The sequence below is a fragment of the Archocentrus centrarchus genome, unplaced genomic scaffold, assembly GCF_007364275.1.
Source record: "Archocentrus centrarchus isolate MPI-CPG fArcCen1 unplaced genomic scaffold, fArcCen1 scaffold_55_ctg1, whole genome shotgun sequence".
Lineage (NCBI taxonomy): Eukaryota > Metazoa > Chordata > Actinopteri > Cichliformes > Cichlidae > Archocentrus > Archocentrus centrarchus.
The window spans coordinates 1,798,343-1,823,363 of record NW_022060277.1 but is presented as its reverse complement, the minus strand read 5'-3'; the positions used below and the strand labels follow the sequence as shown (position 1 = coordinate 1,823,363).

At 41.7% G+C, this 25,021-nt stretch overlaps 1 protein-coding gene across 2 annotated transcripts in view; it reads left to right on the top strand.

Moving 5' to 3' along the window:
- The window catches only part of LOC115777514 (bifunctional heparan sulfate N-deacetylase/N-sulfotransferase 2-like), a 29,810-nt gene extending 5,097 nt beyond the window's left edge, over positions 1-24,713 (top strand). For both annotated transcript variants that reach the window (XM_030725436.1, XM_030725435.1), the window contains exons 3-15: positions 209-1,833; positions 4,198-4,285; positions 5,457-5,611; positions 8,256-8,441; positions 12,726-12,854; positions 15,310-15,492; positions 16,004-16,100; positions 16,179-16,302; positions 18,330-18,504; positions 18,606-18,776; positions 19,568-19,677; positions 19,854-19,956; positions 21,445-24,713. In XM_030725436.1, coding sequence (XP_030581296.1) covers positions 760-1,833; positions 4,198-4,285; positions 5,457-5,611; positions 8,256-8,441; positions 12,726-12,854; positions 15,310-15,492; positions 16,004-16,100; positions 16,179-16,302; positions 18,330-18,504; positions 18,606-18,776; positions 19,568-19,677; positions 19,854-19,956; positions 21,445-21,570 — 2,721 coding nt within the window. In that variant the 5' untranslated portion in view covers positions 209-759 and the 3' untranslated portion in view covers positions 21,571-24,713. The remainder of the gene's footprint in view (positions 1-208; positions 1,834-4,197; positions 4,286-5,456; positions 5,612-8,255; positions 8,442-12,725; positions 12,855-15,309; positions 15,493-16,003; positions 16,101-16,178; positions 16,303-18,329; positions 18,505-18,605; positions 18,777-19,567; positions 19,678-19,853; positions 19,957-21,444) is intronic.
- Positions 24,714-25,021: the final 308 nt, after the last annotated feature.

Genomic DNA, 25,021 nt, shown 5'->3' with positions numbered 1-25,021 from the left:
TGCTCTTTAGGCTTTTGTTGGAGTATAACTTTGCTCTTGTCATAATCTTTGTTATTTGGGGCTGCAGATGTGGTGTATTGAAATAGCTTTAAAAACTGAAAGCTGATCTAAAGTGAATCATTCTTTCCCTATTAACCTTTGTTGCAATTTTAACTCCATCTTCACTGCCCTTCTCTCACCCTCATTCTTTTCTTCCCTCATATTCCAGGTGTCTTTTTGTGCAATGTCCAGACTAGGTGTCCTGAGGAGGGTCAGCCCCAAAACACAGATCACCAGCACTGATGCTTCCACTGCTGACAGGCTACTCAGATATCTACAGAAGGACACACTCATATGTTGTGATATCTGCTTAAGTTCCTGAAGAACAGCTCATCAAGAAGCAGGAACCCGAGACTAAACTTTGGACCTCAGGACCCCAACCAGTTTTCAGTCAGAGACCACCTGTGTTGGTGTTCATTTTTATTGACCCATCTTACATTTGACTGTTCAGTCCCCTTACACATACCTTCCCATCTCCCTTTAACTAATTTGAGGATATTTTTTGCACCACTGATCTAGAAGTAGAGAAGAGGTAATGGATGATGCTGGCCATGGTAACCTAGTGTAAATGGCTATTCTTCAGCACATCCCGGTGCCAGTGTCTACTGCTCGATCTTTCTCTTCCATTCCCCTCTCCCTTTGCACCTACTTCCCCTATCTGCTGTCCTTCCCTATTCATTGCTGCTTGCTAACCAGTCCTGCCTTTACCCTCCAAACACCATGGTGGGTTCAGGCTTGGGTGTCTGGAAGCTAATGCGAGGTGTCCGCCAGCTAGAGCTTCATCGCCTCATCCTGGCACTCATCGTCTTCTGCTTGCTGTCCATGGCCTTTTTAGCTTACTATGTCTCCAACAGCCCCAAAATCAAGGAGGCCCCTCCTTTACCCTTCAGCGACTGTGGTGGAGGTGGTGGGATTTCACTGGGATTGAGTACTGGGGCTGCTGGAGAAGGGCCAGGTGGTCAGAGGGCACCTCTTTTTCTTCCTCCACGCCAAGGACGACTACGTCAGGTGAAGGCAATGGATAATTTGAGGACAGACCCTGTGGTTCTGGTGTTTGTAGAGAGTATCTACTCCCAGCTGGGCCAGGAGATTGTGGCCATATTGGAGTCAAGTCGCTTTCACTACCGGACAGAGATTGCTCCTGGTAAAGGTGATGTGCCCACATTGACAGAACATAACCGCGGACGCTATAGTTTGATTATCTACGAAAATGTGTTGAAATATGTCAATCTCGACTCGTGGAACCGTGACTTACTGGACAAGTACTGTGCTGAGTATGGAGTAGGTGTCATTGGCTTCTTCAAAGCTAATGAAAACTCTCCTTTCAGCGCACAGCTCAAAGGCTTCCCTCTCTTTCTACACTCACACTTGGGACTCAGGGACTACCGCATCAATCCCAGTGCTCCTCTACTCTACATAACCAAGCCCAACCAAATGGAGCAGGGCTTCTTACCAGGGGATGATTGGACCATTTTCCAGTCAAACCATTCTACCTATGAGCCTGTGCTTCTAGCTAGAACCAAGTCCTCTGAGACACTGGCACATTTTGGATCCAGCCCTTTGCGTGCCCTTCATGCCACAGTAGTCCAAGACTTGGGGCTCCATGATGGGATTCAAAGAGTTCTCTTTGGAAATAATCTCAACTACTGGCTTCACAAGCTGGTTTTTGTTGATGCTATTGCCTACTTGACAGGGAAGAGATTATGTTTGTCCTTGGACCGTCACATCCTGGTAGACGTGGACGACATATTTGTTGGCAAGGAGGGAACCCGTATGAAGGTGTCTGATGTGGAGGTGGGTGAGCGTTGTCGGCCCTAGTTACAGGCACTTAAGTTAGATTTTTGACAGTGACACGGATTTTTATAATTTTGTCTCTTTACACCACTGCAGTGGACTTGAAGTCAAACAATCAAAATGTGATTGAAGTGGAGAATTTCAGCTCAAATTCAAGGGCTTTAATAAAAGTATTGCATTACTGTTAAGGAATTACAGCCATTTTTATACATACTACCCCATTTTCAAAGGTTCAAAAGTAATTTTATACATAAGGATTGTTTTTAATACTCAGATGAAAATCCTTTGCAGCCAATGACTACATGAAGTCTAGAACTCATGGATGTCACCAAATGCTATTTCCTCCCTTGACATGCTCTGCCAGGCCTTTACTGCAGTCACATTAAGTTGCTGTTTATTTGTGGGTGTCTGCCTTCAATTTTGTCTTTTATAACTGAAAAGCATCTCTATTGGATTGAGATTAGGGGACTGACTTGGACATTGAAAAATACTCAGTTTCATTGCCTTAAGAAACACTTGGGTTTCTTTGGCACTATGCTTTGGGTCACTGAAGTGCTGTTGGATCAGTTTTACAGCATTTGGCTCAGTCTGAGCAGACAGTATAGCCCTGTATACGTCACAGTCCATCCTGATACTTCTATTAGCAGGCACATCATTAATAAACACTAGTGACCTCATTCCATTGGTTGTCATACATGCTCATTATATAACATTGCCTCTACTATGTTTGACAGATGATGTGGTATACTTCAGATCATGAGCAGTGTCTTCCCTTCTCTATACCTCTTTTCACATCATTCTGGTCCAAGTTCACCTTGGTTTCATCTGTCCAAAGAATTTTTTTTTTCCAGAAATTATTCCAGGCAATTTTCTAATGAAATCTGGTCTTCCTGTTAATTACAGTCAGTGGCTTATACCTTTTTTGTAAGCCCTCTGCATTTTCATTCATGAAGTAGTCTCTTGATGGTACACTATGCTAAAGAAACACCTACCTCTGTGAGAGTATTCCTTAGTTCTTCTTGATGGAAAGAATTCCTGGTCCTTCAAATCTCCTAATCCTGCTGAACTGGCAAGTGAATTCATTCTTTTTAAGAATGTACCAGAGTGTTGATTAGGTCACTCAAATTTTTTCTTAGCATTAGTTTTTTTCCCCTATCTTTCTGATAAGTCTTTTTTAGCCTAATGATGACAACATCTCTTTGGACCTCATTAAGGGTTCCAGTTAAATGATAAATACAAGTTCAATAGTTTAAATTATCTCCAGCTCTTATATCTGCTTAATTTGCCATGAAATAACAAGGGAATGGGCCTCGTCTGGCCATGAAACAGTTTGAATCAACTGGTCAATTCATTTTGAGCTTCTGAAAATGGGGATCTGTGTATAAAAAAATGGCTTGAATTCCTAAACCCTTGGTAAATGGACTAGTTCTTATATAGCGCTTTTTTACTCTGTCTGAGCACTCAAAGCCCTTAGACAACACGTTTACAATTACCGATTCATACAAGCACTTCCATCTGAATCTAAGCTAAATGCTTTTACTGTTTAACATTGACACGTGTTCATACTCTAATGCTTGCATCAGAGAGCAACTTGGGGTTCAGTCAGTATACTGGCTGCTCTGGGCTGTATGCCAAAGTATCCTTTGCATGCCAAAGGATACTTTGGCATGCAGCCTGGAGCACCCAGTAATCGAACCACCAACCTTCCTTTTAAGTAGGTGACCTGCTCTACCTCCTAAGCAACAGCTACCCACCAAAAAAAGTAATACTTTTGTTAAACCCATTGAATAAAAGCTAAAAGTCTGCATGTCAATTCAGTTTGATATTGTATACTTATTAATGTTACAGTTTGCCACAATTAGAGACTAGCTGTTAAACATAGAGGAGCAATACATGCCATGTTGCTGAATGTGCTGAGGTATCCAGGCCTGGATCATCTTATTTATTTAAAATCTAGCTGCCTTATAGATGAACTGTCTTCCTGTGGAATGATTGGTTTAAAATAATTTTGAGATCTTTTAAATCCTTCACCAGGTTCTTTGGGGTTTTTGTCTGAAGTCCTTCGATAACTTTTCAAAGCTTGGTCCAGAGAAGCAGAGACCAGCGGTAGATGGCAGAGGTTTAAATAATGCAGGTTTCATCTTTCACTGCCTCTCAAGGTTTCAGTTATTGGCATCTAACTGGAATTCCTTATTCTAATTTGATTGTAGTTGGATGAATGTAGGAGTGTACTGACTTTATCCATTTGACTGATTATTTCATCATATGAGGATGGACCTTGTGTTTCTGCCATCATCCTTCAGGTTAGATTCTGTTAAGGCTCCATACTGGTTATGTAATTATCAACATGTCATCCTTTTGCAGGCTTTGCTCAACACACAAAACAAGCTGCGAGCACTGGTCCCTAATTTCACTTTCAACTTGGGATTTTCTGGAAAGTTCTATCACACAGGTATGCAGAATCTTTGTTTTTGTACATGCATGACAGACCTGAGCTTTCTTAGGCATCCCTCATCAAAGGCGCAGGTGAAAATGGAAAAAATTGATGCTGCTGTATTCTATCCTCGCTGCTTGCATGCATTAATCATCACAAAGTAGTGAGAAGGCTAACTATTGAAGTACAGCTTGCCTATTGAAACATTATGTAGTACAGTTTTGGATTAGTGACATTTAAAAAAGCTGCAGCTGACAGAAGTTTCCTCTGCGCTCTCAGTAACATTGGCTGGAGCCATTCTTTTTACTCTCCCTTTCCTGTGAAGGTGACATCTCTTGAACACTTTAAGGGAAATATGTTTGGCAGCAATGTTTAGAATTTGGCGGTCAAAGGTCAGATTTACTGATAAATACACGGCATTGACTCAAAAATGAATTTAGTCCTGCTGCCAAGCAGCTTGCGTTTTTGGTAGTTTGTGCTGCGTGCGTGCTGTCATTCTGTCTGTAAACATGATGGCTCAAAAAGATTTGAATGAATTCTGATAAAGCTTTGTAGGGTTGTAGAGGTCTGAGGTCATGTTAACAATCCAAATTTGCCTTACAGCCACCAAGGTCTTCAAGGTCAACTGAATTATTGGTCGAAAAGTGACAAAAAGCTTTAGAAACTACGAGTCTCACTAGTGTGGTGTGTATCGTCAGCATATAGATAGAACTACATTAAGATTTAAAATCTCATGTCACATTTGACCTCTGACCTCATGTTTACATTTCACTTACCATCATAAACATTTTTCACTTTATTACCAAATTTCTGAATGTATTTTACTAAATGATGAAATAAATGCTACAAATGTAGTATTTCCATGTAAATACAAAACAATCGTACTCCAATGAGAAGTATATTAAAATGGTCTTTAATGGGTTAAATAACAAAAGGCTGCATTTTGCACTTGTTTTTACTGCATACAAACTTATGAAAGTACATTTAAAAAGAAATATCTACCAAATCCAATACTGTTCCTTTAAAAGGATGTGCTGCCAGACAGGGAGCTTTGTGCTCTGTTCTTCCTGTTCATTTTGGGTTTCAGGGCATTTTGAATAGGAGAGGGCAAGCTCATCTGTCACACTTTCTTTGTAAATAAAAGGGAATTCAGTGTAGATGCGGTTATGTTAATTATGTGTGTCTTCAGGCACTGATGAAGAGGATCGGGGAGATGACATGCTGCTGCAATACAGGATGGACTTCTGGTGGTTTCCTCACATGTGGAGCCACATGCAGCCTCACCTCTTCCATAATGTCAGCGTCCTGGCTGAGCAGATGAGACTCAACAAGGTCTTTGCTCAGGTGGGCAGCACTGTTGCACCGAGGAGTCACATGTTAAGAGTGGAAGGTATCTGAGGGATTTGTCTTAGCCAAGGGGCCCGACAGGCCTGCACAAATTCTGCTATAATTAAATTTTTTTTCTTTTCTTTTTAAATAGAGACCTATTTAATTATGTTATAATTTCCAAAATAACATGCTCAAAATGCTGCTGCAACACTAGACACTGAATTTGATTGTTTTCAGCCAGTTTTATAGTTGTCACATCCTTCTTAGGGAAGTGATTAGAAGTCACCAGAAGTCTGAGTGCGGTGCTTCTGTAAGCACTTAAAGGAATGTGTTCTTTCAGCATTAGAGAGGAGCTGTACTTGCACTTAGTATATGCTCATCCTTGTCCTTAAGAATGGAGGCATGACCATGTTGAAGGCATGAGTGTACAGGTGTGTCAGGCTTTATCAGTACAGGAGCTCAGAGATTCAAAGATTACATTCAGGGAAATGCTGCAACTCTGAAAGATCCCGCAGATGCGCTGCTTTCTGTTTCAACTTCATTTATTCCTTTTCACGGGCTTGTGGTGTTTTTTTCTGAGTGGTGACACCTGTTGTTCAGGATGACTACAGCAAATCCGACATCCCTCAAGCATCAGTATAAATGGTTACAGGACTGTGGGGATGTCAGCTGGGTCACACAACAACCGTAAATGATGAAAAACAAAACGTATTTTCTCCAAGTCGGGGAAACTGAAGTCATAAGTGTACGGGTCTGTTTAATGTAATCCAGTTCATCTTCAGTTGGCACTAAAGTGTGTTTGACCCAGTGGTGATCAAAGTGATCACCAAAGTGTTCTCTGACACACTACACAAGACATTACACTTTAAACACTGATAGTGACTGTAATGATTTCACATTAACAAACCAACATAAAGCAAAGTTGGGAACTTTTCCTTCATTCACATAAACTGTGTATTTCATGCTATAGTGACTGACCTTTGACCTCACTTGCTGATGTCATAATATCAGTCTCTACTAGAACATCTAATCCACTATTATTGCTTCACAAACTCAGCATTTTCTGTATTCATTTCAAATTAAAAGCATTCACTGGATAAAACACATTTATTAACGAGACTTGTGAAGCATTTGTGTGGACTTTTTATGGAAAAACTCAGATTTTCAGTGGCTACAAAAGGGTGTTATTCTACTTTCAGTTGTATCTTCTGCTGTGAAAGAGACAGACCGCCTGTGGTGCGTGCAAATTATTTATTGTTATTGTGTCCACGATCAGTGTTGTAATCCAGGCAAGAGTATAAACCAGGGGGTGGCAACCCACGGCTCCGGAGCCGCCTGCGGCTCTTTCAGGCTTAATGTGCGGCTCTGTGCAGCTCGCGGAAGTAAATTATAAGTATCCAGTTGAAGTGCATTTTATTTTTGTCAGTTCTGTTTTTGTTTTAGTTTTAAATTGGAACATTATTGTGATCTTGAAATATTAAAATAAAATCATTTTATTTATTTATTTTAGTTTCTCAATATATGCGTCACTCGCGTAGCGGCTACCGGCTTCCGCTAGTATTTGCGGCTCTCACGGTTTTGTTTTCCGTGGAAACCGGGTTCAAATGGCTCTTTCCGGATTACCGGTTGCCGACCCCTGGTATAAACCATCAACCTTGTAGTCACCCTGCTGGACAGGCACACGGCCACCTTTCAACTTTTGAATGCGATAACTCTAGAAGGATGACTAGGATGTTCAAATTCATACCATGAACACATCTGCAAAAATCTTGGACAAGTTCTCAATCTACTTTGAATCTCCACGACCTTGACCTCAGGGTCAAGGTCAACTTTCTAAGATTTCTGAAAATTTGTGACACCTAAAGATTCTACTGCCAGGTAGCACTGGTGGCTGACAGTACAGATCAGACAGCTGTGAAACTGTGACTCATGACAGCTCACTGATCTGAAGCGAACAGTGTCACATGCTGTAAGATCTTCTTGTAAGCACTTTAGTTACTGCTGTTGTGCCACGCTGGTGAATGTACTTAATGGTCAAAATTTGGACATTTAAATGGGCACTACTGTTGTCTGATGCTGCAGATAATGAAGTGAAGTGAAGAACAAGCTAACATCTGCTCATGCTAATATATTTTTTATATCTTTTTTTTTTTTTAATTCTTTTTTATAATCACTCGCCCAATGACAGCTGGGATTGGCTCCAGCCCCCCTGCAACCCTGAACAGGATAAGTGGAAGAGGATGGATGGATGGATTTTATAATCATTAACATTAAGTGCCTTGAGGCAACTGTTAAATTGATAAAATTGAAGAAATAAAATTGAATTGGAATTGAATAACAGGGAGTCTGATTGCTCTAACCCATCCCAGATTGTAGAGAAAAGTGAGTGTGGAAAAGCTCAACATATATTAAAGCTGGTCATTTTTGTTTTTGTGCAACTCTGGCATTTATAGAACAGTCATACTGAACACTCAATTGCTTTAGACTACATCACAATTGGTTTTCACTTTGTGAAGGAGTCTGAATACTTCAAGTTCACTGTCTGTTTGTCTCTTCCAGTTTTTCCTCTTCTGACCACAACCCTGTCTACCTGTCTGTCACCCTGCTACCTTTCAATTTGTACACATGCTATTTTCTTATTGTACCTTCCTCTATCCAGGAGCATGGTATCCCAACAGATATGGGCTATGCAGTAGCTCCACACCATTCTGGGGTTTACCCAGTTCACAGCCAGCTGTATGAAGCCTGGAAGTCTGTGTGGGGAATCAAGGTGACCAGCACAGAGGAATACCCTCATCTAAGGCCAGCTCGATACCGACGTGGCTTCATCCACAATGGGATCCAGGTCAGTCCACTATCCTTAATGAATACTTGGTTTTAGTAAAGTACCTAATTTTCTTCAGACCTTTCATTCAAGATGAAGACAGGTATAGAATTCACATTGGAAAAGCAGATCAGCAGTGTTTTTTGTCTGGAAAACAATTCTGAAGAATCTTGTACAGAAGGGCAAGCTATGTACAAGATGTTAAAGTTTGAATTTACAAAGTCAGTGAAATCTGTAGTGTGGAACAGCTCAAATAGAGCTTAATTAGATGTGCTGATGTCATATAGGCATCAGTATCACATAAAGCCTAACTGGCCAAAAAAAGTTTCTCCAGACAGACTCGGAACCCGTGAATCATCAAGCCCCTCCCAAATTTGCCACCTTGTTGTGGGTGCCCATGAGCTATGTTGTTAGGGGCAGTCTGCCCATTGTTGCCAATGTTCTTGAAGTGGAATGAATGCAGTGTGTTTACAGAGTCAGTGAGTAGTTGTGTTAAATAATCATGATTTCAATATTGAGCAAAATAATTGTGATTATGATTCTTCCATAATCGATCAGCCCTAGTTTTAACTTTGGGGGAATCATCATAGGACATTTATGTCAGGGTACTGGAGGGGAGAGTCCATTTGTTAGTCAAACTTCAGATTCAGGGGCAACCGTTGTTTTTGTCCTGGTTGTTGAACACTGGACCAGCTCTTTGAGGATTTTTCTATGTCTTTTGTGGACTTGGAGAAGTCATTTATTTAAATTGAAAGAAAAAGTAATTCTCTCCATGTCTTTAATATCCCGACACTATAACAATCCAGTCATTCTTACATGGCTATCCCAGCTGTCATAGGGCAAGAGGCAGGGTACACCCTGAACAGGTCGCCAGCCTGTCGCAGGGCCAACACAGAGAGACAGACAACCTTTCACACTCACATTCATGCTCCCATCCACACCTATGGGCAATTTAGAGTTGCCAATTAACCTAACACATACACACAAAGAAAAAATACATGACTTGAAATAACTCAATCATCAAGCCCGAAATGGAGTAGAAAGAAGTATGTAAATATTTATTAATCCCAACCCCTTCCTAAACACTCTACCAATGTACTATGTTCACCATCACCCTCACTTCCTTTCAGCATGTGTATACACTAACTCCACAAAAAAGTGAGAGAAAACAGAAAAGAAAAAAAAATGATGTATGAATATAGATATACCTAAATGTGATTAGCTTTACTAATTATACTAATTTGTTTCACTAGCAACATATTTATATTTAGTCATAAGTTTCAGAAGTATTTTTTGAACTGAATGATGCTTGAACACTGGTGCAGGCCCACTGGAAAACTGTTCCACAGTTTGACTGCACAAATGGAAATACATACATTCATTTTTGTCCGTGCGTTAAGAGTCTTCAAGTCTAACTTTCCCCTCAGGTTGTAGTCTCCTTCTGTCAAAAAACACCCTCTGTTCATTTCTCTGCAACAGATAATAGCTGGCTTTATACATAATTTGTGCAGTTTTATGAGGTCCATGAACAGAATGTTAGGGTGGTCTCTAAATCCTGCTGGATTAATGATCCTGATTGCTCGTCTGGAAGTTTACATTAGGGCCGAGCGATATATCCAGTTTTTAAGAAATATCGATATATTTTCATACACAATATAAGATGAGATAATATCGTTTATAGGTCGTATTACAAACATACTTGTAGAGCCACCAGTTCACTTTTCTCTTCTCACAGTTTACCTCTGCACAGCTTCGCGCTGTCCAGCCTCTCTCTGCTTCACCCGTAAATCATGCAAGAAGCGACCATATGGCAGTGCTGCCAACTCAGCGACTTTGTCGCTAGATTTAGCTGCTTTTCAAACCCCCCTGGCGATTTGTTTCCCCATTCATACGCTTTGGCATCGCCAGGACCCCCAAGAGTCCAGGCTGAAGGTAAGAGTGTGCCACCATACCACAACTCCATAGCAGAAGTTTGTTTGTACTGTAAGTCACATGACTTTAATGGTGGAAGTGGGTCTTTTTCGTGTCCTCGTGATGCAGCCGGTGGATACGTAGATGCCGTATTGAGCGGGTGGACCCATTGCTCAATACGGCAATTGAGCAATGTCTGTGGATTTACTGAGCTGGCTGAAATCCTGCTGACTGAAGGATGGAAGTCTGTTTACACGTTTTTTGTACGTTATTTGTATCATCTGCAAATAAAATAAACTGCAGTATAGCAAATGTGATATCAATGATGTACAGGAGAAACAATTTTGGTCCCAATACTAACCACTGTGGGACTTGACAAACAATGGTGACACGCTCTGATTGATGTTCACCAATTTTCACAAATTGTTGCCTGCTTCTCAGATAACTCATGTATTGCCTTCTGTTGCACAGATGTGGACAGCTCTGCAATTTCATTGCATTATTGTACATGTATGATGGTGCAATGACAGATTGTAGTACATCTTGAGATTTGATATTCACCCAGGTGTCATCTGCATACCTGAACCAATAGTTTTGTGGTATTCCAGGATAAGGATAGGAGTCCTCTTCTTCTTCTTCTTCTTCCATATACAAGTTAGGAACAATGGGTCAGTGTTAATTTTGACAAAAATGTAATTTAGTTTTAGTCATCTGAATAGTTTTAGTTTTAGTCAACAAATTATGGTAAGAATAATTTAGTCGACTAAATCTACAGTTGATTTAGTCGACTAAAATATAAAGGGTGTAAATGCTTTTTCTTCAGTTCCCTTGAATTAGTCATTATACACACACAAAATTAAACATTTATTAAAAGTTATGGAATATTATTAATAATATTAACATTAGCATTTCACCTGCTTCCCACACACCTGATCATTAACACCACCTTACTGAGATAATCCGAGCGTTTTACAGCAGGACGCTCTGAAAGGTACAGGGCAGTGTTCAGGACTAAGATTATAAAGGCTAATCCACCGCGGTGTGGAGATTTTCTCTGAACACAAACTGGGAAAAACACTTTAACCTGCATGACATTAAAATGCTGACCTTTGCATGGAGATCTGGGTGACTGGTTTGCAGATGTTTAAGATTTGTCGTGTTTTTACCCGAGATAGTCGCCCCACATGGTTTACACATCGTTTTGTTTGTCACAAGTCAAAGGACAAATGTGTCCATACATCGGCTCTTCTCTTTCTCCTGCTGACATTGTTTACATAACTTAGTTCTATCAGAAGGAACGACCAATCACAGGCTAGTTTGGTCTTCCCGGGTTTAGAGAAGATTTGTTCATCTGTGCGTTTGATTGGATGTTTTCCTAACTTGTCCCGCCCTGTCACAAAATTAAATCAGTTCTGATTGGATTTCGTCCCTGCCAAGCATTTTCGTCTCATTTTCATTCGTTGACAAAACTGTCAGTTAATTTCGTTATCGTTTTTATCATTTTAGGTAGTTTTTATTTAGTTATCGTCTCGCTATCGCCATGAAAAAAAGAGTTGCTGACGAAATCTATGATGAAAATATTTCGTCAACAAAATTAACACTGCAATGGGTGAAATTGATGAACCCGTGAAACACCGATGTTTCTGCTTGTAGTACTGGCCCTTGTATATGAAATGTATATATTGAAGACACAGTTCCAAGAGCAGTCACATTTGGTTGATGTTGAGGGTGGTCCTGTTGCTGAGGGCGGGATCATCATGCAATCTCTTCAAACTTCCTCCACTGCTTCAGTGACCGGAGCTTAAGTAAATGGCCTGGTACCTGTATAGCATCTTTCTACTCCATTATGAGCACTCGGAGCACTTTTTACTACAAGTCTTGTTCACCCAATCTCACACATACACTCACATTCATACAATGCTTTTTATCTGATATTCATGTACATCTTTTTATCACCATGTATCAGCATAATTTTCTCGTGATAGTCAGTCTGGCTTATCCAAAAAGTGCACCTGCTGTAAGGATGGTGATAAGAGTGCATCAGTCACCATTTTGCAGTGCTATGATTACAGCCATTCCTCAACTCTCCGTGAACATATTCATGGCCACTGATCAATGGTCATGGCAATTTTCACATTAATGGTTATCAAATTGAGCTTATGGACCATTGTTTGTCAATGGTGCTACTTTCAGTCATTATGCAACTTTACTGTTTCTAAGGTTGGGGAAATCTCTGAGACCGAAGAAGTCACTTGGATGAGTGATTAACTGTTTCTCACTGAAAAAGCTGCATCCAAATGAACAGAATCAGCCTTCTGGGATTTCCTTATCTGGTTATTAAAAATGTATGAAGACATAGATCCCAAACATTTAATGCCTGCTTGTGTGTTTCAGGTATTGCCCAGGCAGACTTGTGGTCTATTCACCCATACAATCTTCTATAATGAATACCCAGGAGGTTCTAAAGAGCTGGACAAGAGCATCAGAGGAGGAGAACTCTTCCTCACCGTTCTCCTAAACCCTGTAAGAAAATCTCCATCCACACACCACAGCCGTGTATGTGTGTGTGTGTGTGTGTGTGTGTGTGTGTGTGTGTGTGTGTGTGTGTATATATATATATAAAAAATTATAACTGACTTGTTGATATTACAAAAGCTGAAATGGTAAATGGACTAGTTCTTTTCTACTCTGAGCACTCAAAGCGCTTATACAACATGTTTGCATTCACCCATTCATACAAGCACTTTTATATGAAACTAACCTAAGTGCTTTTACTGTCTAACATTCACACACATTCATATGCCAACGCTTGCGTCGGAGAGCAACTTGGGGTTCAGTATACTGCATGCCAAAGGATACTTTGGCATGCAGCCAGGAATCGAACTACCAACCTTCCAGTTAGTAGGTGACCTGCTCTACATCCTGAGCTACAGCCACCCCAGATGAAATGAACTTATTAGACGTACGGGTATTATTCACCAGGGAACATCAACTGGTGGCCTGCGGGCCACATCCAGCCTGTCAGAGCTTTCCATCCGGCCCCCCCGAATAGTACTGCCAGAAGTACTATATGCTAGTCAATCATGTTGCGTCATACCTTGTTAAATAACCATCTCTGACTAGTCTGAATTGTCAAAAGCCTTCAACCGCGATTGCCGATTGCCCATAAATGCCCCCATGTCCCTAGAACCAATGAGGATGCAAGATCAGATCATGTGACTTCAAGCATTTTATGGCTGCACTGAGCAGCCGGCTTATGTCTAACCTTGATTTGTGTAGAAAAACTGTTTGGCGATCAAACTTGTCTAACGGAAGTAAAAGTCAAAACGAGATTTCCGTCGGTGAACCTGCGGAAGGATCGTTACTGGCTGCTGAGCGTACTCCTGGCCTGGGCTGGGCTCCTGTCTCGTGCTTTGAGGGTCTCTCACAGGTCTGCTTGCGGGGGGACCGGACGGGTAGGTACCCGCATGTGGTCACAGTCCCTCATATGCGTCCGTTGTAATGAACCCCGCGGCCTAAGTATCTTCTATTCTGTTATTGTTAAAATAAATGTGCTGCCATTTTGTGCCATTGCGCTTGTACTGTGTGAATCTATGTCAAAATCTTTTTTATCATAGTCTGATATTTGGGCCTTTTGCCTTCATTCAGACTGGGCAGAGGACGCACTGAAGATTTTGCTGGTTTTGCCGCAAAACAAAATATTATTTATTAAAAAGTAGGTAAATTACTATTTTTACATTTTTGAAAAAAGGCACCTCACCATCGCATGTGAAATAAAATTACTAAAATTTACCATAAGATCCAGATTTTTAAAAATGCTCTTTTATATGAAAAGTGTCCAGGCAGTTTTACTTTACGAGAGCATCTGGCCCTCACACTGTCTGCAGAGAAAAATTCCGGCTCTTGGACAAATGTAGTCGATGACCCCTGCTATACAGGGTTCGTACAGGTGTTGGAAATCCTGAAAATGCATGGATTTTAATGTTGTGTTTTTAAGGTTTGAAAAGTGCTTGAAACTGCTTGAAATTGATCCTGCTTTTTTTCTAAATAAAAAAACTATCTGACTGAATAGTTCGCTTATGAGTCGGAGAAAGAAAATGAGTCGGAAAGTCTAAAATGAAAATTTCTCTGCCTGGGTCTGCACGTCTGTGTGTGACCTGTCAGTCAGGTGTTCATTCATCAACTTGCGTGTGTAGAACTCAGCAGCCGCACACACGAGTGTCTGCTGTGCGCGCGTTGCTGCAGGTTCTACGCCCATGAAGAAATTGACTTTTCACCATTTGGGCGGAGCCTATGGAGCCTAATGTGATTGGTCACTTTGATGGATAGTGCAGGTTACTGCGCTAAGACCGAGTTACACCACGGCAGCAACATCAGAGCTGCTTTAAACACAATCTGGAGAATAAAGTTTCTCAAATTAACTATCAGTAGTTATTGTTTTCTGTCAAGTGACTTATGGCATAATACCATCTTTTAATGTGACTAAAAATGTGAAATAATTGTATGTGTGTATTTGTATAAAAATGTATCCCAGTGTTAACGTGCTGGAAAATCTTGAAAATGGACCTTGAAAGTGATTAAAAAGTGCTTGAATTTGAACCCTGCTTTTAGTTCACTCAAAATAAAATAACATTTAAAACTATTAAAAAAAACATTTTAGTTAATTAAAATAAAGAACTAGACAGTTTGGAAAAAAATCTTTAAACTTAAGTGAAATGAGGAAATATCCTTAGCTTTAGTATTGGTTAGTTTGGGTCAAATCTGAGCCTGATGAGGCTTTGGCTAAATTGTTTTTATAATAATACCTATACTGGTTTTTCTAAATCTTGCCTCCAGCATATGCCCAGAAAACACTCTGAAACTAATAAAAAGTAAAGACAATGAGAAACCCACTCTGGAAATAAACTAAACTGATTTTTATATATATATAATATATATATTCAGACTATTCTAACTCTGCTGTCCCTTCTCAATCCAGATTAGTATCTTCATGACCCATCTGTCTAACTATGGCAACGATCGTCTGGGTCTGTATACGTTTGAGTCTTTGGTGAAGTTTGTGCAGTGCTGGACCAACCTCAGACTGCAGACGCTGCCCCCAGTCCAGCTCGCTGAGAAGTACTTCCAGATCTTTCCTGATGAGAGAGACCCTCTCTGGCAGGTGGGTTGGTTTACATAGTTTTTGAGAGCTTCAGGTGAAGTAGCTATAAAGAAAATCCACTTTCTGTTCTCACCTTTCATACTCACTGAATCACCAGATGAAGCAACAATTAAAGCAAAGCTCACAGCAAAGTATGATTTTTATTTATTTTATTTTTTTATTCTGGTATGTTTTAGAATTGATAAAGTTTTCTTTTAAGCTCACAGGTTGTGTGAAAAGTAGTGAATGTAACAGGAACATTAGAATTAAAGCATATTGTTCAATGTCGTTAACATGATGCATTATTGGAAAGTGCTGTTGAACCATTTTAATTTAAAACACAGTTTGTTGCAGCCATCAGTGGCTGTATGTCCTCAGACTGAAGAGCATTGCAGTGATTACAGCCATTTGTTTTTGTTGTATCTCTGGCTGATGAAACGTCAGGAAATAAACAAAACACAGCTGCATTAAATTCATTTAAAAACTGTTAATTTTGTGGAAGTTGACATAATTTTTTTTTTTTTTTTTGAAGAACCCTTGCCATGACAAGAGACACAAAGATATCTGGTCTAAAGAAAAGACCTGTGACAGGTTGCCAAAGTTTCTCATCATTGGACCACAAAAAACAGGTACATCTCAGCACCCCCGCCCCCACCCCCTCTCATATCTTCATTTCTATTACTGTAAATGTCTTGTGTTACTCACAGGTACTACAGCACTTCATTCATTCCTGAGCATCCATCCAGCAATCACCAGCTCCTTCCCCAGCCCCACCACCTTTGAGGAGATCCAGTTCTTCAGTGGAGCAAACTATCACAACGGCATTGACTGGTAAACACACACACGGCATATGCTGTTCAGGACATCACCAGGCACAACAGATGCCTCAAAGGGGTTAAAGGAAAGGTTGGATCTCAGGCCCCTTTTCCACCAACCAGGTGCTGGTGTTTGAACCGTTCAGCGGTTTTTTCCACCACGAACACAATCGGTGATCGGCCAAAACAACAGGCTCAACTCAGGCCCCGCAAGCTAGCTGGTCTCGAACCAAGAGCGTGTGATGAAAGCACAGATAAAAGGACACAAAGTGCGTACTTGTCGTCTTGCTCTAGTCGCTGTCTGTGTTTCCCTCTGTGCTGCACACAGATGCTGCAGTAGTTTGGTTTGGACCGTAAAATGTATTTGCAGCACAAGAAAGGTGAGCGTGTTCTCCCACGTTTGTGCGCTTTGGCTTCTGTGTCCAGACGAGGACCCGCCCACACTCATACGTAAAGGAGCAGTTCCTTTAGGTAAGACAGGAACGGGAACCGGTGAAGCTTGTGGGTTTAATTTTAGCGGTGACGTATCGCGTGGCCGGGACAAGCGCCTTGACACATCAAGAGGGAGTCATAGACGGATGTAACGGAGAGAATCCGCCCATTTTTCAAAATTAAACATCGTTCAGACTCAGATTATAAATAAAACGGAAATAATGTAAGTTATTTATTCTTTAAGTGTGGCCCGGTACCAAATGACCCATGGACTGGTACTGGTCCGCAGCCCAGGGGTTGGGGACCTCTGATCTACAGTACATAATATCATCCAAAGTTCTGGAGAAATCTCTGTGCATAAGCGATGTGTCTAAAATCAATATTGAAGCCTGTGATCTTCAGACCTTCGGGCAGCACTGCATTAAAAGCAGGTCTGATTCTGTCCTGGAAATCTCTGCATGGGCTCAGGAGCACTTCCAGCTGACCGTGCCATCTACACATGCAGGTTAAAGCTCCATCATGCACAGAAGAAGCCACATGCCCCAGAAACACTGCAGTCTTCTCTGAGCCAAAGCTCATTTAAAAACAATGCTAAACCTCATCCTGCATCTGTTCCAGCAGCATGGCTTTATAGTAGAAGAGTTCGAGGGCTGAACCATCCTGCCTGCAGTCCAGACCTTTGACAAGGTGTGTCTGACACACGAGTGTCTGTTGTACACACGTTGTTGCAGGTTCTACACCAATGAAGAAATTGACTTTTCACCATTTGGGCGGAGCCTATGGAGCCTAATGTGATTGGTCACTTTGATGGATAGTGCAGGTTACTGCGCTAGACTGAGTTACACCACGGCAGCAACATAAGAGCTGCTTTAAACACAATCTGGAGAATAAAGTTTCCCGAATTGACTATCAGTAGTTATTGTTTTCTGTCAAGTGACTTATGGCATAATACCATCTTTTTAATGTGACTAAAAAATGTGAAATAATTGTATCTGTGTATTTGTATAAAAATGTATCCCAGTGTTAATGTGCTGGGGGATCTTGAAAATTGACCTTGAAAGTGCTTGAATGTGATCCTGGAAAAGGTGTGTGAACATTGCTTTGACCACCTGAGAACATCTGGAGCATCAGGAAAGAAAGCTGCTCTCCTCAGATTTTTAACTGTTAAAGCAGAGGGGATGCTGCACAGTGAGAAACACAGCCCTATCCCAACACTTTTAAGACTTGTTGCTGCGAATAAAATATAGGTTTAGGAGATTTGCAAGCCATTGAATTCAGTTTTTAATTTGCATTTACACAGCTTCCAACTTTGTCAGAATTGGGGCCGTAAGCAGCATCACTGAGAGGAGTTCATGTATTTATTTTATCAAGACTGTAGATACTGTTCTAAAGAGGTGTTTATAGGGCAGCTGAGACACAAAGGAGCATACGTAGTTACTTGAGCTTCAACTTGTCCAGAATGTTGCACAAAGACTTTTCACAAGATCCACCAAAACAGTCCAAACGAGTCTGTGTAAGCATCACTACCATTAGAATAAATCTTACACATTTATACGGTGCATATATGTAATTGTGTGTGTGTGTGTGTGTGTGTGTGTGTGTCCTTCTCAGGTACATGGACTTCTTCCCATTCCCTTCCAATGTCAGCACAGACTTCATGTTTGAAAAGAGTGCCAACTACTTTGACACAGAGGTAGCTCCCAAAAGAGCTGCTGCCCTGCTCCCCAGAGCCAAGATCCTGGCAGTGCTCATTAACCCGTCTGATAGGGCTTATTCCTGGTACCAGGTGAGAACTGACACAGGGAGGTTGCAAAGGGTTCTTTATAGCATTTGAATCACTTATTACTGCATTTTTGTTTGTTTGTTGGTCTGTATTGGTGACTGCAGCACCAGAGGGCTCATCAGGACCCTGTAGCCCTCAACCATACTTTCCATGAAGTGGTTACAGCAGACCCCTCGGCCCCCAGGGATCTGCTCGCCCTTCAGAGACACTGCCTTAATCCTGGGGCATATGCTATCCACCTGGACCGCTGGCTGCAACATTACCAACCCAGCCAGGTAACACACACTACAGCAGGTTTGCACTCAGTCTGTGTGAGAGTTTGTGTATCCTGGCAAAGACATCTATGGTAGGGGCAGCTAGCACAAAGATGGTTTAAAGATTTGGCTTGTGTGCATCTGTGCTTACAGATGGTTGATGGCAGGTGTTGTGGCCAATGCAACCACATTGTAAGATGTGTTGTACCACTGCCTTCTAAAGTTCATGTCATTACTAATTATGTTTATTTACCCATTTATTTCCTACACATTGATGCCTTACAGTCATTTATATAATGGTAAATGGACTGGTTCTTATACAGCACAGCTCATTCACACGCATTCAGACAAGCACTTTCTAACATTCACACACAGTCACAGCGATGAACGCATCGGCTTTAGTATGTTGCCCAGAATGAGTAAAGTTTCCACAGTTACACTGCCTTGTAACCCAAAGCACTTTGGATGGCCAACAAGGGTAGAAGAGTAAATGTGAGAGCATCACATCAACTTCAGCTACCTGAGAAAGTTACAGGAGGCTGCAGGAACGTCAAGTGTGTTTGCTTCCTGTTTTGGTTGCACAGTGAAATGTTTGTTTTCTGATGGAGCCATTTCATTTTAAGACTTCAATCTGAACATCTCACAGAGCCATTCGTCTGAGTGCAAGACCAGCAGCATCAGCCACAGAGACTACTGGAGGACGCCATGTGTCCTGTTACTGTTTACATGAAAGCAGCTGACTTCCTGCTCTCACTGAAATGATGTCCGGCCCCAATAATGCTGTTTCTGACTTTGTGTGTTTTTTTCTTTAGCTGCACATTGTTGATGGGGCCCTGCTGCGGTCCAACCCAGTAGTGGTGATGGAGGGAATACAGAGATTCCTCGGTGTCACCCCCATCTTCAACTACACCCAGGCTTTAATGTTCGTGACACTCTTCAATACACACATGCATCTACATTTATACATAAACACTGTTCCTCTGTAGAACCTGCAGACAGGTGACAAAGGCAAAACATGAACTCTTTATATATATAGAAATAAACAAACACTTGGGGGATGTGTTTCCTTCAGTGAAATAGCGTGCCATGTGTTTACAGGTATGACGACAGCAAAGGTTTCTGGTGTCAGCGAGTGGAGGGAGGTCGGGCCAAATGTCTGGGAAAGAGTAAAGGCAGAAAGTACCCAGAGATGAGTTCTGAGGTACGTCTACACTTTACGCATTGATTGCTTCACCTACTCATTACCTGATTTATGCAGTTCCTTGGGGAGTAAGTCCTATTTACTAAAACCATAGATCTTATTTTTTAATTTTGGGCCATAAGTTCTATCAGTACTTAAAGCTGACATTTGGGAGTGCAGTGTTTTCACCAAAAAGAGCCTGACTGGACTAGAACTAAGTGAAACCAATACCTTTGCTAATCTTACCTTCTTCTTTGTTACTTTAAGTGGGTGGGGGTGGGGGGGTGTTCTTCCAGTTTTTTTATTGAAATTGAAGCAGTTTAATATCCTCTGAAATGAAAACAAAGGACAAATAAACAACTGAAGTAAAAAAAAAAAAATCATGGAATCTGTTTATAAACCAAAATGTAAAAGCAGCCACCTTTGGCAGATATAACAGCTGAACACACTCATGGATTTCTGTCTACAATGGAAACCAAATATTCTTCAGAAAGTTCATCCCATCTTTGTTCCCATAAATGTGGCACTTGTAGGTTGCTTTGCTCTTACTCTTCCAAACCAGCTCGATGGGGTTTAAGTGTGGAGACCATGCTGGCCACTCCACGTTTTTAAGCTTACCGTCTTGTTCTTGTTTTCTAAGGTAGTCATGGCATACCTTGGACTCGTGTTTTGGGTCATTATCTTGCTGTAAGATCAACCCCTGAGCAACTAAGCAGAGACCAGAGGATAGTGCATGGGCCTCAGAATACTGTGGCAGTGGTCGTGGTTTAGGATGCCTCTCTTTCTGTACAAGACTTCAACCCTGGTTCCAGTAAAACTGTCATTCCTGCTCCGTGTTTGACGGTCGTCACACACTGAGGAACCGTCCTTTCAGCTGCTCAACAAGATACAAAAATCATTCGTGATGAACCAATGATTTCAAATTTGAGTTCATCAGTCCATAACACCTTCTTCATGGCAAACTTCTTTCTTATTCTGCCGTCTTAGTGGCTTAGTTGCTGTAACTCAACCTGCAGACCTGAAACATGAAGTCTGAACTGAGCCTTGTTTACTACGACCACTATTAAGCTGTGCTTGAAGCTGTAGTCCTGTGAGCTGTTGACTCTCAGAACTCTGTCTTCTGATTGTGTCGTGGCTTTGGGTCCTCCAGCCCTCTGCCTGTCAGTTTCCCCCACTGAAGGAGATTCTACTCGCTGACACCTCGACTTTCTTCAGTTTCTCTGTAGGAGAGACCTACACCTCTAAGTGTTATTGTGGTCTGACTCTCTCTCATTATTTTAATAAAAAACTGCAAGTGTTCTGAAACTTTGGACTGTCTATCTGTGTGTCTGTGTGTGTCATTGTGTATCTCAGCACATACTTCATTAGTTACACCTGCTAGTCGTTCTCAGATTTTGGTCCATGTTGACATGATAGACTCATACAGCTGTAATAAGTCATGGTTACTGCTGTAGTTTTTCCTGATCACCGACCTGTTTAATCTGTGTGTGTGTGTGTGTGTGTGTGTAGTCGCGTGCCTTTCTTGCAGAGTATTACCATGAGCACAACATGGATCTGCTGCGTTTGCTGAGTCGGTTGGGTCAACCTTTGCCATCCTGGCTTCGCCAAGAACTCCAGAGCACCAGCTGGAGCTGAGGCCACGAGCTCAGACACGCTGCAGAAAAGCTTGGACTCGAGTCTGTGGTTGAGCCTACATTTGCTCTGGATTAGACTGGACTACCTGATCTGGAATCGGCAGCAGCACGCACTATAAAAGCTACAATGTTTGAGCAGATGTTCAGGGTGCCTCTGTTCCACGTACAATATGAGATCTTTAATGTGTTGGTCACTGTTTGAGAACGATTCCAGCAGACTCCCTCCTCCTGACCTTTTGCCAGCCCACCAGGCAGCTTTTAGCCTCAATCAGTGTGGTCAGTGGGGGTCGTGCTGTGGATCTAGAGAAGCAGGTGAACGGCAGGTCCGGGGCATCAAGAGCCGGTAGATGGCCTTAATGTGAGGAGAAAAGTTCAGTGTGTGTAAATGTGAAGTGTATAACTGGACACGGGACTAACATGCACAGCCATACAGACGCACACCTCCCACACAAAGATGATTTTAAAGCAGTCCATTTTTAACAGTGCTTGTATGTGTCGGGTTTGGGGGCAGGTGAGCTACTCCAGCGGTTCAGCCTTCATCCCCAGTCTGTTAACAGGAGTAACAGGCAGGAATGGGATTCGGCTGACGACGGGTCCATGTAAATATCATGTTTTTACATTTGGGTGTGACTGACAGCCAGGTGTGGTCCATGCTGTGCCTGCCGCCACTATCCTGTCAGCGAGCAGTCTTATTAGGCTTCGTTTAGCCGAAGGGAAATCTGATCTCTGAATGATGGCAGTGTTTTCCAGCCTTGCAGCTATTTTCCAGCTTTGTTTTCAGTTCGCAGATCATTTTCCTACATCCTACATGGCATCCGTTTTTAAGGATGTGCCATCCATGTTAATGAAAACGAAGCAAACACTACTGAGTTGAGGTGGTTTCTTGGGCCTGGATTGTTTGAGGTGCTATACAATATTGTGACTCTAAAGGGTACAACATCTGGAGTAAAGACTACCAGTGAACCATCGTAATGTTCTTTCATTTAGTCTCTGTGGACAGCAGCTGGAAACTGAGCATGTCTCCATCATCCCAACCTCAGCAGACACCAGTGAAGCTGGAATAGCCTCAGGTCTGAGCTGGGCTGTGTGATGGAGACGGTGTGTTTCTCCTAAAGCATTATTCTAGAGATTTGGGAGCCACACGTTTTAACTTTAGAATTCAAGGCTGCTATAAGGATTTTCTGTCTTTCAAACTTCACTTTAAGCCTCGCGCTTTTATTGCGTCTCCGAGCTGTCGTGACCCTGATGACATCACGGCCGTCTGGGCATGTCGAGTGAACTTTTCCGACTGGAAATATTATATTTGTCATCACTTTTTTCCATTTTAGCAGTGATCAGTAAGAACACTGATCCTGACATGATGCGGTAGCAAGGCAGAGCTGCTGACCACTGATTATAAGTGTGGGTTGTGTTTGACTGTGAGACAGCAATAAACACCTCAGTAAGAGCAGCCTTGTTAGGGAACGGGGGGCACACACACACACAAACACACACACACACAATTGGTGACAAATTAAAGGAAAACTGGTAGTTAAACTGTGAGGGGCATTTTGCTGGCATGATTTATCTCCGCTTGGCCCTTAAAAGGAAACGGCACTTCAAATCGATACCAAAATGTTCAGAGTGACCGCCTTTATCCTTTGAAATGTTTCTATCCTAACGGTCTCTTCCAGAATGACCGTGCCCCAGCACAGAGCGTGAGGGCTCGCTGAAATGTTTCCGTATGGACATAATGTGACTCACATGCTGTGGATAATTCTGTGGTCATTACTCCACTCACAACAGCCATAGGACAAGAACAGAGACCGAGTCGCCGAGCAGACCTATCAAACGTTTGTCTTTTCTGTTTAGCACAGCTGTCAAAACGACCAACATTGTATTGTCTCTTAATAAACACAGAGAGACTGAAATGATTTCAGCTGTCTTTGTTTGGCCTCAAGAAAACCCCATCAACCTCATCCAGACGGCACCAACTTCAGCTCCAACTGCAGATACACACCAGATAAAATACTGAAAGCAGTTTCAGTTTTTCATCTGTGTTACTTGTACAAAAGCCTGAGTGTGAGCTTTGATAAAGACCCACTGTGAAGCTTAATCTACATTAGAGGAAGTGTCGAGGCATGAGGCTTTGGTGCAGTTTCACTGTTTGCCCTGCATCCACATGCACTGAAAATTGAACTGCGTTTGACTGTAGGGGGCAGTATAATCTCGTGTCAGCCTCTTACTTTCTAGTTTAAGTTGGTACAGTATGTATAAACCTGAGGTACATTTGAACAGCGCCCCCAAAATACCTCTGTCTCCTTTTCCTAACCACTTTTCCTGGATGAAAATATGTTGAGGTGAAAGAAAGGTGTTTGTAGGGGAATTGATCAGGACTGATGGCTGATTGGTGTATAATTTATAGTACCTTAAATGTGTCCATTAGCAGAGGTATTTGCCTAAAGAGATGGGTTTTAACTACAAACATGCTCCCTGCAGTCAGTGCGTCAGTCCAGTGCTGTACAAGTGGGTCAGAACAGGTAAGAGAGAGACAGCGACGTTCACCAGGAATGGGAGAAGTATGGGAAAAAAAACACCACCAAACCAGGATTTACAGGTCTGTGGTGATTTTTTTTAATTTTATTTTTGTAGATCCTATGAGTTATTCAACTGGCCAACGCTGTTGCCAGTCTATGCTTGTCCCGGTGCATTGTGTTTTTAAATGTGGTACCAGCCATGAAGGAAACTAATAAAATCTTGACACCCTCCTGGGTCCCCTCTCTTTGTCGCGGTCAGGTGTTTTATAGGTGTGTTTGGTTTCTATTCATTTAGAGCTGTGAAGTGAAGGCACGGGGTGACTCAGAAAGGCAAGCAGACATCGTGCCACACCACAAACACACAAAAACCATCTTCCATTGTCTAATGAGACAAATTGGATCAGATTAAAACAGCATTCAACACTTCACATAATGTAGATGTTTAAGGTTGAACTCATTTAAATACTTTATATTCTGTTCAGTCTCCAGTAATAACTCATATTCTATCATGTTTGTAGGGGTGGTCCTGGGACTTATCTCTGGAAAAAACAGGCTTCCTCACGTTTAAAATGTATTAATAATGAAAAACCTTAGCTGAATGAAACACCTGAGATTCTGAGTCGATCGATACAGTCGATCGATACAGGGGGATTCAAAATAGTAATAAAAATGAAGGTGAGTTGACAAAACAGCTGGTTGAACTTTGCACAGTCAGTCAGCTAAGTGACTACTCAATCAAACCTAATCTGAAGCTGCTGGCTGAGGCAGCACCTGTTCCACTTGACTGTTTTATTAAACTGGTGCTGTGTCAAAAAAGTGATTGCCAGTGTTCCTATGTGTTTTTTTTTTTTTTGGTCTATCTTTGCTTATATTGATAAACAGGCTGTAGGCAATATGATTTATGAAGGGGTTCTCTATAAAAATAAAGAACAAGTA